The sequence below is a fragment of the Haliotis cracherodii genome, unplaced genomic scaffold, assembly GCF_022045235.1.
Source record: "Haliotis cracherodii isolate W230 unplaced genomic scaffold, xgHalCrac1.p SCAF_4, whole genome shotgun sequence".
In the NCBI taxonomy this organism is placed as follows: Eukaryota; Metazoa; Mollusca; class Gastropoda; order Lepetellida; family Haliotidae; genus Haliotis; species Haliotis cracherodii.
In genome coordinates this window covers 21,499,105-21,517,738 of record NW_027266297.1, presented here as the reverse complement: position 1 = coordinate 21,517,738, position 18,634 = coordinate 21,499,105, and the positions used below count along the sequence as shown (strand labels likewise).

Here is an 18,634-nt window from a genome sequence, read left to right as displayed (position 1 = left end):
TAATGTAAGTATGAATGCTTATAGCAGTTTATTCAGTTATATATTGATGAACTCTGTCATACATACATTTAGAAAGTAAAATAATGCTAAAATTGGCAATAACTTCGCAGCGTACGCAATATTCTCGTCTGTAAAGTCACGTTTTGTTGTAGATATTGCGATAAATAGCGGCAATGACTAGTTTACACAAGGTGCTAATTACAGTGTCTAGACATGGTCATATACTTGAAGCGCCCACCAGACCGTGGAGCCTAGCTGAGACTGATTCTTGTTTAATGGATTGTTACATTACACAGAACCAGTGGTGTCGATTAAAGAGAATTGTGAGCGTCTCTGAAAAAAATAGATCTTTAGCCAACAATTTTCAATATGAATTAATCACTCGCCATTCACTCGAAAAACATAGATAGACCCGACTACAAAAGTACAAAGAAATGGGCATTAACAACAACATACTACTGAAAATGTAGATTGATTTATCTAGATCTGCACAGAGGCCGATATGAGCAAATGACAGAAGAAATGCCGAAATTAAATTACAATTTTCTCAATTCCTCAGATTGTATGAAAATAAGAATGCTAAAAAATCCACTTTTGAAAAATATCACTATATTTCCCAAATTTGCCTGCAAATGTCACTTAGTTTGACAATCCTAGATGTATCCCTGTGTCAATATATTTTGATAATGATAAAAATAAACATGTTTATCACCAGACGCCTTTGGGGACAAAATACAAAGAAAACTAGTTTTTCTATGGTAGTATTTCTAAAAATTCCCCTGCTGAGAACGAGGCTGCATAAACATACCATCACAAGAACATTCCCGCCGGAAGAAGATATTTGGACTAGGAAATCTATCGTCGTGTAACATCAATCGCATGGAAAACAACGTTTGTAAGCTTAATTTGAATGTCATCTTTCTAATAACACCAGGACCTTAAATCTTAAGCTGTCAGTCAGAAAGAATTTCGCATTTTAGAAGTGGGATGTACATGACATCTTCGAGAACTCATCATGGCCTCCCCCGCCAACTCAACTTCGCTGCCTGATTCGGATTATGGGGCTGCTACTGGCGACCCTGGCAGTTTTGGGGAGGAGGATGGCGATTTCCAGGGCCCTCACAACTGGAGGCAACGTCTGAAACCCGTCAAAAGTCGAAGTAAAGACGGAGATGACGAGGCGACCGAGGAAGATCTCGACCCCACCAGCCCTTCTGAGAGGTAGGAAAGATTGCCCAAATCCATCTTGTCTTAGATCTATTTTTAGCCCGGCACCTAATCTGATTTTCTATAGAACTGTCAGAAGATGGCGCCGATGCCAGAGGAGCACGTTGCATCCACTGTCATTATTGATCGCAACTGAAGAAATTGTCTCTGTCCATTGTCATCGCAGTCATGGTGGACACCGTTGTCTCTTTAAACCATGCAAGCCCATGCGTGTTGCCAGAGACATGCTGTTTATTTTACTGGAGAGCAGTTAAAAACTGATAGTTTTCTTGTGTATACATGATGCATGTATGTTGTAACTGAACTTCCGGTTGAGAAAATTAAATTGAGAAATTGTACTATTTTATATTAAATGAATCAATACACGCATACTTAAACTGCTAGTATATATAGTGCAGTTGTCCTCTGCTTTTGCCATCCATCATCTAGGCCTACAAGGGTAGGGCTGGGACGGGTACCCTTGTAGGCCTGGGACGGGTACCTGGGTCGAGTGGGTACTGAGTAGGACCTGGGTACCCACAGGAGTACCCGGACCAGTGATTAGTCACGTGATATATTGTGTAATGACTAAACTTATCTCGAAATCTATGGTTACACTACAAGTCATTAATGTTTGTTTTTCTTTCTGACTATGCACCCATTCCTTCTGATTTTTCATATGGTTGAATAAAGATATAACTTAATTCAGCTTCAGTGTATGCAGGACCAGATTGTTTAATACATGTATCTAAATACGTTTTGCCAGGGCTATGCAAAAAAAATTCCCCATCGGACGTTTTGAGACATCTCCTGAGACCTACAGTGGGTACCCGGGTAGGATAGGGTAGGGTAGGGTAATAGGGGGCCGGGTACCCAGGTAGTATATTTGGACTCGTCCCAGCCCTACTACAGGGTCAATATATATATATATGGTATATATTGCAAGTCTGTCAAAGTATGGTTCTAGGATCACTTTGTGCAAGTGAACCTATATGTACGTGCAAGTGTGGGCTTTGTGAAAGTAGTCATTGATACAGATAGAGGTTATCGAATGAGTGTGTCTGTGATGGTAAATATCCTGTATTAGGAATCAGGATTTTACCTTAACGTACCAAATTTTAATTTTAATGGCTCTGGTACATGTATATCATTGATGGATGAAATAAGAAATACCCATAACTGCTCTGGATGCACTGTAGGTACTATAAATATTCAATTCTCTACATTTGTACATACTGGATGCATATTTGTGTGTCACATTTAACCTTTGGAATATACGTTGTACTTTGTGAGCCTTGGCTTTGTCATATGATCATGATGATGTCATTCTTAAATTCTGTCCTATTCTAAGCTGACACTAATAAAACCTAAACATTGCAAGTTTTCCTGGAATGTGCGCATATATATTAACTATGTCAGAAGGTCAGTGATTAGTCAGTCGGACAGTGACAACAAGTGATATAGTTCCAACTGAAACATGTTTTTAGACACTAATGCAGAGCTCCAGATAAGCTTTTGGTGTTGTGGGTATTTTACCCATACATTTTAAAATCATTGGGTATCAGTAATTCTACCTGCGTATTCAAATTTCTGTTACCCACTAGTTTTTACACATGTGGGTATTTAAGTTAAATATTTAAAAACACTATTCATCTAGTCCCTGCAAACTGGTGTCGTGTGGGTTCGAGAGCTTTATAGGACTCAAAAATACCACGATACTTCCACAAGAAAGTTTGATGGCAAACGATAATGATGTAACTGTCATCGTGGAGTTTGGCAAGGTTGACGGAATGCCCCTTTATAATTTCAAAATAAGTTGCTGATTTGCTAATAGAATACGCAGGGTTACTTCACAATATTTTGATGATACGCACAAATTTTATTTTTGTAGCGTATCTGTAATGTTCGTTGCGTATTTGATACGCTTGGATTATATTTTACTGTGTATTTCTGCATTTCTGATGCGTATTTCACGCAGATACGCAGCTTATCTGGAGCTCTGCTAATGTAACTACATATGTGCAAAAAAACAATTGCCTACACATATTTTATCTACTTGCTTTTTTGGCAATATATTAGTCTGCTAGCTATCTAGAGTCTAGTCCATGTTTGTTTAGAGCCTGCCTGGCCTGTTAAAGTGTTATGAAATGCGGTCAGATGTCCACACAACAACGAAATGAAACGAGGTAACAATATGGACAGATTTCAGTCAAATCCAACCGTTCTAAATTGGGGAAAAGACCCCAAGCCGCGGAGGTCTACATGCATAGATATGGAGGCTGATCCTTCTGGTGTCCTCGTTAAATTATTTCTCACTTTATATATCTCCAAAGTTGCCAAAACTTGAAAAAGGCCTCAGCTACATCCCAGTATCTCAGATTATTATTTTTAAAAAGGGTTAACAATTATCCCAGTAAACATGTTAATTTGTCCAGATCCCATGTGGTCAATTCTGTCAGGAGAGACAAGGGTGGCTCCGTGTTTGTCATGTTAAAGCTTCATATTAAGTAATATGTAACCATGTGCGAGTTGCAACATTATAAAACTGCTACAAAAATTAGCGTATTAGAAAAGCCACACCAGCATGCTCAGATGAGGCCTGAGCAAACTTTGACTGCCCAATCTATATGCAGAATACATAGGCCTAAGATCCTAGCAGATGTCAGCTTTGTAAAATGATATAGTTTCTCTTAATATTTGTCAAACTGGTGGCCAGTGGTGGCCTTGGCCTGTCCTTTACAGGCAGTTTCACTCTGAACATGCTGAATGTCAATCTGTGCCTAAAGTGAGTGAGTGAGTTGGGTTTAGCGTCGCTTTTATTATTATTCCAGTCATATCATGGCGTGTCAGCTTAATGTGGGAACAAAGCCTGAAGTGATGCAGGTCTCGTCTGTGCCTAAAACTTCGAGTCTACTAGTCGGAACCTGTCCCTTGACAATTTTTTCAGTAGAACTTAGTGATAATGTATAGACTTTGATTTGCAAAGCTTACTAGACTGAAAGAAGATTAACTAGACTCGGGCTATGGACTAGTAGCTAAAATCACATGCTGTAATGGTGCAAGAGAAGTGAAGCCAGAGCTGATCTAATAAACATGATAAAAGTAATATAATATTTAAAAATAAATGTAGGTGAGCTACAGCCTTGTGGCTCTTTTTAAAAAGTAATGTTCTTGTTGTCATGATCATGATGATAATGTGTTCACTATATTTACATCATGTGGATATTCAACACTATAAATCTGTCGGGTAGGACTTACCTTAAGACTTACTTTCAGATTGGTGTTGCATCTGTTTTCTAATCACCTTGTTTATTCAGAAAGCTTTAGAACAAGGTTAAACTACATGATTTTGCAAGTAGATTGTCAATATGGGATTACGTATACTAATACTGCGAAGGTAGCAATCATGGCAATGCTCATTAAAGAGTTGCACGAGTTTACGGTTAAAACTAACTTAAAGAAAATATTTACCTGTCAATGATTTGGCATGTGAAGCAACCCGGTTTTACCTTCTTTCAAACATTCTAAGAGTTCATCTGTTTAACTATAGTCAGCTGTTAATATGGTTAAAACAATAAACTTCATGCGCAGGTAAAACTTTGTAAAATAAATCATTTTTAACAGATAAATCAGTTTCCAACCAGTCCATACATGGCGTTGTAGCAAGCTGATAGCTATCTCTGTCTCACTGAATAATGGCTGTTTTCCTATCTACTTTTGTACTTAATATTGTTGTAGTTCTTTCTATTGCTAGGGTATACATGGGATGTATACTCGGACCCCATGGTACCGCGGCATTCATCGTATCGCGGCATTTGTGATTTCCGGTGGTTCACGCGGGACACGCCTCTTAGCGGCTGTCCATTAATGCAAATCAGTAACCAGGAAGTGCTCACTTCGTAAACAATTTCAATTTCCTCGGAATGTTCTGTCTGCTGTAAGTAAGGAGTTATTGATCCGTTGATACATATTTCTGGCATCTGTTGTAATATTGCCTTACCCCCATCTATCAATGGCCAACGATATAACCCGCAGTTCCCCAAGTAAACTTTTTCTATCGACCTGAACTAGATCATCTGCATATTCATGGCGACTAATGAGGTAACGGAAGTTACGTAGTCCGCGCATTTTTTCCCGCTCTGTGCCCAGAATCTATTGGGAGATCATAAGGGCCATAATGCCAAACTTAGAAATACGTTCTTCACTAGTAACCAAAAGATAAATACATACTTTGGGCATACTAGGAGTGCTTTTTATATATTTATTGTTGACTTTTAACATTTTTTTCATTTTGTGACAAATTATTGTCATCCATTTTTTTTAAAACAATCTTAAAATATCATTTCTGATATTTTGTTGTTGACTTATAAAAATATTTTTCTCTTACTTTTCGGTAAAAATCCATTGAAAACTATTGTTGATAACATATTTAGAATTTTACTTGTGCTGCCTTTGCACTTGTCTGGACAAATCACTGATGTCTGGCATGATCATACCAACTGGTTGGTAGAACTATGTCCTCTTTTTGTCCAATTCGGACCTCCACACACCACTTTTCTCTGTACCGCGATACGATGAAGTTCTCTCCCTTGTCAAACAGAGCGCGAGGCCCGGCTTTTACTCGGAGCTACTAATGTAAATAATGAACTTTTATCAGTAAAATATGCATTGTTTGATAACATGAATGATATCTGATACAGAGAACACGAATAAACATAAAGGTTAGTGAGTGCATTTTGTTCCGTTTAGCGTACATGACAAGTACCGCGATACCCCGAGGTTGCAGGCTAAAAGGAAATACCCATGTCTTTGTTAAATATTGTTGAAATAACTCGCATGATTGAATTTATCAAGATCATTGTTCACACACGCATCTAATATTCATAAATAACGTGGGATTCTTTAACTCAAGTTTACACTGATGGTTAGCATGGTTAGATGGCACCAGTGTGGCATGGTTCAAAGACATTCCCAGTGCCTGAACATGCTGAAGGACACTCTTATAGGTCATATTATTATTTTGTTATAAATATACTCACTGATAACAGAAACGAGAATACCATACATGCTATTTAATATATGAAGAATTACTCATATTCAAGAGATATTAGATTGGTTTGATGCACAAACGAACATACTGGTATGTTGTGTGAACTGACGCTCATGAACGCATCACGTGATGCCATAGATCCATGACTCGAGATGCACCATTTGTCACGTGCAGGATTAGCGTGTAAAATTTGGAAATCATGTGCAGCATACTGTGATAAGAATAAAGACACTCTGTGGTAACACTTGACTGAATGTTACTTTTTTCATTAATTGGTACACATTGGACATGTTGGAAACATCTCTTTTTAACGTACATACTTCTCTATGTGTTTTTATGGTTCATGTTTCTATAGGCGGTGAATATACATGTACCTTGTAACGATGGTTCATGACGTCAAAGATAAATATACTTTTGCAGGGTTCACTCTAGGAATTTTCTGACATGGGCCCTTTATGTGGAAATTTAAAATATTCCGGAGGTACACCCACACTTGCCCATACAGGACAATGTTATAACCCCCCATTGTATTTGAAAACGTGGGCCTTTTTTCAAATTTAGAGGCTAAAAGCACAAGGCCCGACCCTAGAATTATCCCTGCCTTTGCGACCCTTGAAGATCTGGGGTAGATTAGGTCTTCAGCAACCCATGCTTGCCATAAAAGGCGACTGTGCTTGTCGTAAATGGCGACCAACGTAATCGGGTGGTCAGACTCGCTGACTTGGTTGATGCATGTCATCGATCCCAATTGTGTGGATCGATGCTCATCATATTAATCACTGGATTGTCTGGTCCAGACTCTATTATTTACAGACAGCCGTCATATAGCTGGAATATTGCTGAGTGCAGCGTTAAACAACAAACAACCAACCAACCCTGGCTTTGCACAAGTAAGCTGGACCAACTCATGGAAAATGAGGAATGTAGTCAAACACCTTTGTGTAGAACTTTGATGTGTTGGACTTACCCTGCTTACAGTTATCTCGAAGCAAAAGCTTGGTCTGGACTTACCCAGCTTACAGTTATCTCGAAGGAAAAGCTTGGTCTGGACTTACCCAGCTTACAGTTATCTCGAAGCAAAAGCTTGGTCTGGACTTACCCAGCTTACAGTTATCTCGAAGCAAAAGCTTGGTCTGGACTTACCCAGCTTACAGTTATCTCGAAGCAAAAGCTTGGTCTGGACTTACCCTGCTTACATTTATCTCGAAGCAAATGCTTGGTCTCTGCGTACTTACATGGGTCCCTTCAACTTCGACACAGCAGTGTTTGACAATATATAAATGTTATATCAATGTACTTATAAACAGTATCAGAGTATGATTCACAAAATTAAAAGTGGGATTCAGAAATTCAAAGGGTATCCTCAATATGCTCAGTATCAAACTGATCAATGTGAACATGGTGAAGGAAAAGGGCAAACTTTCTAGATTTCTACTGCTCATTATCTAGCCTATGGTGAAGTAACATTCCCGCGGTTCAAAGATGGATCCAAAATATTATTGTTGGCATACAAAAAATTCCTATGGGCACATATCAACATCTTTTTGGCATACATAAAAGTTTTTTGCATTTCTGCTAGTGCTATGTTGGACAGATCATACTGATAAGAAACTTAGCAAATGACTATGCCAGGTACTGTAAACAATCTTTTTTTCTGCACAAGCCAGCAGATCTTAAAAAAATTAGCCTGAGGGCACCTCAGAATACAGACACTAACATGTTGTAATAAGATAACTGAACCACATGGCTCGGGTATCGTAGGTACATTAGGGGTGAGGTGAGGTGAAATGGGGTTTAACGTCGCGTCCAAGATTATTGCACTTATGTAGCGACGTGCATGCGTGTGTGTGGCTGCTTGTACTAGACGGGACTGATGCCGATTTATATTAGTGCTAGCTCACTGAGATACCATGCCGCAGTTTAACATGAATACCCCACTCAGACACAGTATACTGACTCCGAGCCGACCAGTCCTTGTTTTAGCCCCTTAATGCCGAGCGCCAGACAGGTTGACACCAAGTACCATCTATTAACGTCTTTTGGTATGACGCGGCAGGGGATCAAACCCCGGACCTTCAACTCTCCGGGCGGACGCTTTACCACTGGACCACGGAGGCGGTCTGCATTATAGGGGTGAAATGATACGTTGGTGCACTGGTGCATTGTTAGTCTTCATGCGCAGTACAATACATTTTTTCCTGTTGCTTGGAACGATACACAAGGCGGCTAAGACGATACACTTGTTAAAATAAATTACTTATGCATCATTTAATGACCCCCAGCAAGTTTGTCAGTCAAATATTGCAAAATGTGTTCTTATTAGCATTTCAGGTTCATGACTAAACATAGCCGCTACAAACATGTGTCTACAGCTAGCAATTTCTTTAGAACTTGCTCTGAAATATTTATAATTAAGACGTTTCCACTCGATTTTATGTAAATGTGTATCGCAATATGTATCATATCGCGGCCTATGTATCGCGATACGTAGCGTATTGGGACCTTGCTGTATCGTTTCACCCCTTGTACAAAATGTAGTACATTACATTATGTATGAGACAAAAACATTTAAGCAGATAAGTGGTACAGAAGCAGTTTGGTAACATAACAACTTGAAAGTGTTGAATACAAACAGCAAGTATTAGTCTATGTGAGTACATGTATACATTTACAATAAGATAAATGTATACGAGTAAACATTGAAGGTCAGCACTGGTCTCACTGTCTCAGTTGTCCGTTCAGCTGATGGTTGAAAAAATGTTTGACGTATTGTATAACCACCGCTTTGGGTTTATGATTTCACAACTACTTTGCCTTGAAGTTGTCCCGGTTAGCAGGTCAAGTGCTAGTTTGATGTCTGTTCATTGAAACTTTATCCCTTGTCATTCCTCTCAACAGATATAGGGTATTGAGCCTGCAGAGTTTATGTTAAGCCATGTTTGATCAGAGGTCAAAATTAACATATGTCCGCATGGGTTATAAGATAGCAATATTTCTATTACCGTACATTGTGCATACCCAAAGCTTATTACCCATGCATTGTACCATTTTGCTTTCTTTATAACTGTTTATGTTCAAGGTCTGTACCGTCCCCTGTGGGTGTGTGTGTACAATAAAGTCTTCTTCTTCTGTGGTAATTTTAAGGTCTAGAGTGGAGATTTTCTTGGCATGCACATTTTATAAAAGAGCGAGGTGAACATGGTGAAAAGGTGCTGGTGGATTTAGAAGTATTTTGAGTGAAATTGGATACATAGCTAACGCGGGGGATGATAGTAGTTGAATATTTTGTAAAGAGGGCATCTGAGCAGAAAATGTTCATCTTCTATTTTGATAGTTTTACAATAGGCAGTCTGTGCCAAAAACATTTGCGCCTATCAGCCCTAGCTTGGCTCTTAGCATCATTTTCAATAGATTGTAGTGTTAATATGTTGACTATTTTAGCTGAGCTTACTAGATTGAAGAGATCTTTACAAGACTCAGGCTTTGGACTAGTGGCTGAAGTTACTGACTGAATAGGTATTATTCTACTTATGGAGTGTTAGAGTTTCTTCCCCTTAAAGTTTGAAAGTCGGGAACATAAGGTTTCCGTTAATCGTGTTCAGAGAAGCTGGTTCACGAGTGTTCTGATCATGGTAGTGTCAAGTTATCACTGAACATGCTCAATGCATTGTGTGGCATTCATGATGAGTCACAGGTAGCTGTATGAAATAACTCTGGAAAATCAGTTCAGAAATTCCTGTCACTATGGCCACTCCCAAAGAAAATAAATTCTTTCAACTAATCAAAATGGATGATGCCTACCATCGACTCCCCTTTGAAATATTTACTAGCCATGAGTTTGCATTTTGATGTGAGTGTTACACTTGTTAGTCATGTTAGTAGGGCGGAATACACTCAATCTATTAATAGAACATTTCGCAACAAGGATTCTCCACATGTATTCTGATGAGTAGACTTTCACAAGTCTCTAAGGCAGTAATTATTAGTTTAAATCATTCATAGATTATGTAAATAATAAGAAAAAGTTGTCCCAATGAACATGATGAGAGACTGGAGTGTCCACATAGCTAGACTTGCCTATTAGGAGGGTAGAACTTCTACACGTCCATGGACACATCTTCCAGTAGCCTTGGAGCAAGGCTAGCTGATGAGGAGTTGACCTAGAGAGATCCGTATAGATAGACAGTGTAATGCCAGGGTCAAGGTAGTCCATACAGTCAGAGCTGATGTGACCTGGCGGTGTGCTGGGAGACATTCAAACAGACCAATCCTTCATGGAGGATCTCCTTACAGTCAACATGGAGTTGCCTGGCAAGATCCTGATTGTTACCGACAGGTAGAGTTGTGTGCTAGCTGTTCCAGTCTTGTCAGTACAGGTAGAGGTACAGGTAGAGTTGTGTACTCAGTGTTCTGACGGCTTCTTACCTGGACCTGTCAATACAATTGTGTCTGCACATTCCTGTTTGACAAGTTTGTCATATCAAATTACACATTGTTACGGTTTGTGTTTGAATGGAGAGATGTGTTTTTCTGATATAGAGCAGTCTAGTTGTTACGATCAGTTTTGACTTCATTGGTGGGGAAAATGTGTTTTACCCTAAACCCTTATGAATTTGTTTTGTCATGTTTGTCAGGACAATTTTATAATTTTATCTTTCAAAACATTAATACATGTCATGTGGCTCTAGATCATTAGGACAGGTGTACTTAGATGTGTTAAGTTTGTGTCACTTTGTAGTAATCCCATCTCTTTCTACGATAACCCAAACTTCATCATGTTCATAACATGTGACCCATGAAGAATAGGTCTTCAGCAACCCATGCTTGTCGTAAGATTTGACTAACAGGATTGGGTTGTCAGGCTCGTTGACTTGATGCATGTCATTGTATCCCAACTGCGTGGATTGATGCTCATGATATCAATCACTGGATTGTCTGGTCCAGACTCGATTATTTAGAGACTGCCATCATATAGCTGGAATATTGCTGAGTGCTGCATTAAACAACAAACAAACACTTTTACAAGAATGATACAGCCAGGTAATAGCCCATGGATACACAGCTTCTTGTGTTTGTTTGTGATGGGAAGGTTTACCAATTTTGAGGGGTTTTGGTGACAGAAGGCAATCATATGTTTAGTCAAATAGAACCAAACAGTTAATCATTCTAGTTTTGATAACTGATTATTTTTTTGAAAATTACCGACTAATATCATGAATATTAGCCCCTGATTATCCCAGAAATACCTAAGTGCCTTAGTTTGGAGTTTTTTGTATTCCCAGCTCGGCGGAGTTTGAAGAGAGATCAAAATTATTCTTTGGGTACACTTAACTTGAAACGGCCACAACTCAACAATTTTATAAGTGCTTTGTGTCACACTTGAAAAAAATGACATTTCTATCCCTATAATCCTGGTAATTAGATATATCTCATCAAGGCTCGATTTAAGGAACTTGATTTAACTTGTACCACGTACATGTTGCCATGAAAAGCAAATTGTACCAAACAAAACCAGGTTGCACCCGGGTTCCATAAATTTATCAAAGGAGAAAACATAGGCTGGCCCGCTGCAAGTGTCGCATAGATTAACAATGCATTTATGTAAAACATAATAGGAATGTGCACATAATCTTCAAGTACCCATATTTTGATGGCGTCAATCCTATGAAAGCCTGACCAATTACCATGATTACACATAACACAGGGATTAGCAGATTAGTGATGTAGTATGGCAAATAAACTTTAGAGGTATTTTGTGTGTTCATAGATCGAATTTGTATTGAGGAGGGAGGGTTAGTCCATGTTAGTCTGAAACAAATTTTGATTTTTTTTACCATGTTGACATGCACTAAATATTTGGTTGCATTTTTCAATAATAGATTGCACTTGTGCATGTTTTATGTTTTTAAATCGTGTTCTGTTATTAGTTGTGATGTAGAATTTGTGCCATCTGGAATATATAATTAATGCTCCTCTGATCATGCTAATTATCCACATGGATGTCATGATCACATGACCAGCTGTTGACCAATCCGTTGGATGTTTTCCCCAGAAAGGTACACATGGTAGTCTGGAGCCATTTTAAACATGTTGGTTAAAATATATAAATGTCAGAATCCACATGATCAATGTCTGGAGGCAGTTTATGAAATGTGAATTTTTAAACATGCTAAAGAAAATATTTTCTATTTATTGTGCATGTGATGGGGATGGAATATGAGAAGATGGTGAGGAATACACTGTATACATGGTGCATATGAATAAATAACCCAGCATGCAAGCTGTGGTGTTCAGTGATGGAATGGTTTGGTGCTAATTATGCTGTTGAACAGGGGGAATTACTCAGTTTTGAATGAACCTACCTGAGCAATTTCGGTTTGTGTCCATTTTATTTATTCCAGCATTTGGATAGAACCATGAATTATTAGACTCTAAACCTGCTTTGAGAACTAAATATTGGTCAGTAATCATTATGATCATAGTAGGAGCTCTGGTGTAATAAAAACAAGAACAAATTAAAAGAATGAGTGTTGTCATTCGACTTTGTTACAGGTTACATTGACCCCTGAATATCCGGGGAAGAATAGGTCTTCAGCAGCCCATGCTTGCCGTAAAAGGCGACTGTGCTTGTTGTAAGTGTTGTCTAACAGGTTCGGGTGGTCAGGCTCGCTGACTTGGTTGATGCATGTCGTTGATCCCAATTTCCGTGGATCGAAGCTCATGATGTCAACCTCTGGATTGTCTGGTCCAGACTCAATTATTTACAGACCACTGTCATATAGCTGGAGTTTTGCTGAGCGAAGTGTTAAATAACAAACAAACAAACAAACAAACAAACACAGGTTCCATGAAATTCTGTCCGAAAATGTAACCATGGTAACTGTTCTTTGAGTATAATTCTGCCCATAAAACATATTTCTAAAGTCATTGGAAGAGTTGCCTTAAATTGTCTACTGTATTCCACTCGTCCTCTTAATGAATGTGCTACAATGGACCTACCCTTGAAAAGTATGAGAGGAGTTTAAATAAATCATGTCAACATTGCTTCCAAGAGTCTGTCTATTCCTGTCATCATATAGTTGGAGCATGTGGAGTGCTGGGTGATAAAAACAAACACACGCAGTCTATCTCTTTGACTCAAAGTACGTGTTGGTTCAGTGAGAAACTGCATGCCACCATGGCTCATCAGTATTAATCCCATGCTTCATTGAAAACCTTGAACCGGAATAGAGGAAGAGTGGCACAATAGGATGTTTTGAGTTGCATCCCACTGGTGTGCCAACAGTGTACGAAATCAGATCACTTGTCTGAGATTTGAAAAATTTATGAAGAACCAATGGCATTTTCTTGTGGAGTGCCACTTTTACCATTAGATAGTTGCAACTGGATAGCAGATTATTTTTTTTGATGAATGAATATGATAATTCGTTTCTAACCATGCTAACCCTGACCTGAAATCTTTGATTATGGGTTCAATTACCAGATTTGTCCAGATTTTGTGTCTATGCTTGTCAATACCATACCCATACTCGTAGGGTTCATAAAGTGGTAAACATCTAAGACCTGCATCACTTCCGGCCTTTCACTCACTCACTCACTCACTCACTCACTCACTCACTCACTCACTCACTCACTCACTCACTCACTCACTCACTCACTCACTCACTCATATAATGATAAACAGGGGAAGCTTTCATTATCGATACTTATTTTGTTGCAGTATTTTGAAAGATGAGAAAAAGCCCCCCATCGTGGCCAAGGAAGAACGTCTGGATGATGGGAGGATTAGAGAGCGGCTCAAGTCCATGCCGGCCTGGAAGAAAGATCTGCTGGAGAAGAAGAAAACAAGGCCTTCAGTAAGACATCAATCACTTCCTTCCCAGTTCTTGGGGGTACGGGTGGGCCAGTCATCTAGGGCGCCGCGATTCGCTGTGCAGAGTTGTTTCCCTTGGGCACGCCAAAAACCTATGATTGTGGATTTGAAGGAGGAAAGCCTGAAGTGAAGCAGGTCTCAGACGTTTACTACTTTGATGAACCCGGGGCGGTCGGGTAGCCTAGTGGTTAAAGCGTTTGCTCGTCACGCCGAAGACCCGGGTTCGATTCCCGACATGGGTACAATGTGTGAAGCCCATTTCTGGTGTCCCCCGCCGTGATATTGCTGGAATATTGCTAAAAGCGGCGTAAAACCATACTCACTCACTTGATGAACCCCACGACCACGGGTATGGTGCTGACAAACCTAGAAACATTATGAAGATGAACCGGGATTGAAACCCACAATCATAGTTTCCCAAGGGACGCCTTTAGTTCTTGTTTTTGATCATGTCTCTCTCCCCACAAAGGTAGGGGAAACATTCCTTTTAGCGTCAGCACAGATGTTGCCATCCTATTCATAAGTCATAACTTGAATGAAACTTGCCATATGCATTGATTATCAGCTTAACTGGTGTGATTTGCTATTTTGAAATATTTCAAAATTGGCTGTTGTTTTATATCTACATGGACATGATGGAAACGACTTAGTCTCAAACAAAGGTAGGGGTTGTTCCGGACCATATCTTGAAAAATATAAAACATTTAAACAAAACTTGGGATATGCATTGCTCATCTGCTTCACTGGTGTCTTTTACTATTTTGAAATGTTTTACATTTTTGGACAACTTTAGCCTTTGTTTCAAACTTATGAATTATATTTGCATTAACTCTTTCAACACCAGTCAACCAGAAGTGTTTACTGCTGGGACACCGAGTTCCCAGAGACTCTTGTGTGATAGATGAAGCCAACATTTATCAAAGAAAATATCTGCTTGTAAAATATATTTGCTACTACATGTTATACACCATTTGAAAGGTCTGATCCTATGGTTTATAAATATGAAAGTTATGTTTTTCACATTATTTAAAATAATGCATTTAGAACTTATTTAAGTTTGTTGTAAATAAAAAATGTAAGCTAACACGTTGTTAACGTCCAGATTAGGGACCAAGGAAGCGAAAACTTGACTATTTTCGGCAAATATAAGATTTCATAAAATCCACTTACCTATTTGTTTTATTTTCATTGTTTACGTGATTGAAAATCATTTTAAAAAGAATTATAAACAGTATCTATATCATCACCCATTTCCCGATAACAGCGGCTGTCCGCTCAGTAACATGAAGAAATACCTCCGTTTTCGAGGCTTCGTATGAAAAGCACGTTCGTCGAAGAATGGCATGTTACACATCGCTGGAAAGCTTATTCCTTCATCTACATGCTCGTAACATCGCCTGGTTTTTTTCTTAGTTATAACAAGCGATTTCATTGGATTAAAATTGGTTTCTAATGACGCTTTCTTGCTGAAATCTGCAACAAGTTTCGTGATTGGTCTATTTTGAGCACGTGACCTAAGGCAGCCAATCGAATTACAGCTGTGATACCAAGCTCGTGTTTGATAAATTTCACAAGTTGGCGAAAGATTTTTGTTAAATAGTGTTATTCTGAACGTTTTAAGCAGGAAATCACGATATATATTAAAAATATGGAACTTCGTGAATGTATCGTGCTAGGTTACGAGCTGTGACAAAGATTTTTCATGCATATATTTTTGCATTAAACATCGTGTCCGAGCCGAGAATTCGAGGTGACGAAAGCCGAGATGTCATTTGACTTACATTACACGCGATCGCACGAAAAGATGGAAATAATAACTTAGATGTAAGTTTGATTACTTTTAGATATATTTTTGTTGATTTCATTTATTACTTTGTATAATATATTTAAAGATTTGTTTAAAATGTCTTTATTTTGCTCTTTGACATGTTCGATGTGGACCCGTTGTCGAAATGTGTGTCCGAGAATTTTATTTTCAATAACATCGCGGGAAATGGTGAATAATTTTTTAATTTATCAATAAGAAATGATAAATTGAAATGGAATACGTATTTCAGACATTGTGAAATGTGATAGATTTGATAAATGAATGATATCGCAGGTAGGTCCATAAAAATATATCCTGTTTTGACGTGACTACGGCTTGGCCGGATAACCGGCCTGCGGTGTCTGGGGACTCGATGCTTCTTGGCCGGATAACCGGCCTGCGGTGTTGAAAGAGTTAAACTATACATGTGCAATGACCTATGCTCACCGATTGCCTTTTCATATTTTTAAATTTTTCAATTTTTTAATTTGTTGTTTCCATGGACATGATGGAAACAATTTGGACAAAGTCTTAAACAAGTATCGTTTGTTTCCTACCATTATCTTTCTCGGCTTTGATTTTACTAGTATTGTTTTGGGGACTTGCAAGCACATTTAGTAGTGATTTACAGTAAGAACTTGAACTAATGTATCAAAAACAAAGGAGCTGGGAGAACAAAAACGCATTCTAGTAAATGTATTTGAAGGGACCTTCTTTTTATCAAATTCTGAAAATTTTCTCTGTCCTCAGTACACTCGACACAGCAATGGATCTGCAGCGTCAGTAGCTCCATCACAGGTAAGCCAGGGTGCTGGTGCACCATGCCTTCACATGCAGCCACTATACACATGATGCAGGCTCTGGTGCCCAGTCCCAGTCTTGTGTCATCGTGAATAATATTTGAGCATTTTGCATGAAGACTATAGGCTTGCTCCTCCATCAGGTGAATGTGAGCATATACTCTGAAATGTTGTGGTCGTCATAATAAAGAAGTTGACATCCTTAAATGCCATTCAAAGACTTTATATGTTTTTAACTTTTTTGATAGGTGGGTAGGGTAACAGACAGTGACATTGTCCACTAGTCCAAAGCCAAAGTCTAGTAAAATGTCTTTTGGTCAGCTAAGCTTTGCTTATAAAGATCCATACATTAAAACTAAGATCTACTGAAAAAGATGTCAAGTGACCGGTTCAGGCCAGTAGAATCAAAAGTCTGGGAAGTAGGAAATCAATTCTGTTTGCTATTGATTCCAACATTGGTACCATGTTTGAAGCCAATTCGCTAAGATGATCGTAACCCCCATACTTTAACATAGGCTTACAATGATCTTAGCGCTAAGATCGCTTTGTGCAAGTGGGCCCTGGAGACAACAAGAATTGGCTTCATACATGGTACCAATATTGGAATCAAGTGGGCCCTGGTGTCAGTGCAGATTGTTGCTTAAAACAAAAGCATTATGATTCTTCTGTCTCTTAAGCAAACACACCATGTGATGGCTAGTCTGAATTTAATTCTTGTTGAAGTATACCAGCCTGAACTTTTACTTCTACAGTAGATTTTATTCTTTATATAAGGGCATCAACTAAACTAATCTAACTTTACCTAAATACATTACTAGACTGGCATGAGACTAGTGGCTAAAGTCAAATACAGGAAGTGCATGATATCTGGATAAGAGTAAATTATGAATCATAACCATGATAACATGAGTTATAATCAACATGATGAATAAATTGGTAACAAAAATCAGTTGTATGTTGACAAATGTGTACAAGCAGAAGGTATGAGTGTAGCCATGTTTAACACCCAGGGATTTATGAGGATTTCAAACAAAGTGTCCTTGGCAGGCAAACTGGGAAGAAATCTGGCTATTGTTCAAAATTGGATTTTTTCATAAATTCTGAAGAATTGGGAAATCAAATTGTGATTTTTTTTAATGATAGAAATTGGCACTAGTCCTATAAACTGCCCAATAGTTAAAGCATCATTAGGACAAGTAGAAATTTGCTATTTTAATGCTTTTGCTCTATGTTATCATTATAAGGACTAGTGGACTAGACATGTTAGTTTCTTATGCTGTTTTTACTTATTTGCTGCAGACTTAGGGCTCAGTGTCTGCTCAGGTATAGATAAGTCCCCAACACCTCACTGACAGTGACTAATTATGTCTTCAGATTCCTCTAAGCATATCAAGTGGATTAAAGAGAAGAAACACAAACCCCGGAGCAGAGTCGGCCTTCACACAGCAAGTTGTCAACTCACAGCCGATTCTCTCGGGGGTTCCACGCAAGAAAGTCTCACCTTCCAATTCTGTGAGTATTGTATTGTTGTAGGGCTGGAACGAGTCCAAATTTACTACCCAGGTACCCGACCCTATTCGGGTACCTGAGGTTGGGTACAAAAAGTGTTGTGATCTGATTGTGCATACACTGAAATGGCTGAAGCTTTGTTTTTACTTAAACATTTAACAAGTCAAGAAGAACGTGCACATAGTCAGAAAGAAATGCGAACATTTGCGACTTGTACTAGTGTAACCATCAAATTTTATTGTTAATGCCATATAACCATATATCACATGACAAACCACGGGGCCGGGTAGTCCTGTGGGTACCCAGGTCCTACTCAAGACCCACCCGACCCACCAAAGTACCTAAGTTACCCGTCCCAGCCCTACTTCCAGGTTGTCCTGTGGGTAGCC

At 38.8% G+C, this 18,634-nt stretch overlaps 1 protein-coding gene across 3 annotated transcripts in view; it reads left to right on the top strand.

The window, feature by feature from the left end:
* Positions 1-792: 792 nt before the first annotated feature.
* Positions 793-18,634, top strand: part of LOC139480256 (mitogen-activated protein kinase kinase kinase 1-like) — a 45,214-nt gene continuing 27,372 nt past the window's right edge. For 2 of the 3 annotated variants that reach the window (XM_071263299.1, XM_071263298.1), the window contains exons 1-4: positions 793-1,221; positions 13,977-14,112; positions 16,687-16,734; positions 18,111-18,248. In XM_071263299.1, the coding sequence (XP_071119400.1) occupies positions 1,016-1,221; positions 13,977-14,112; positions 16,687-16,734; positions 18,111-18,248 (528 nt within the window). In that variant the 5' untranslated portion in view covers positions 793-1,015. Of the gene's footprint in view, positions 1,222-10,451; positions 10,593-13,976; positions 14,113-16,686; positions 16,735-18,110; positions 18,249-18,634 lie in introns of those variants that run through there. The other variant, XM_071263300.1, reaches the window with a different exon arrangement.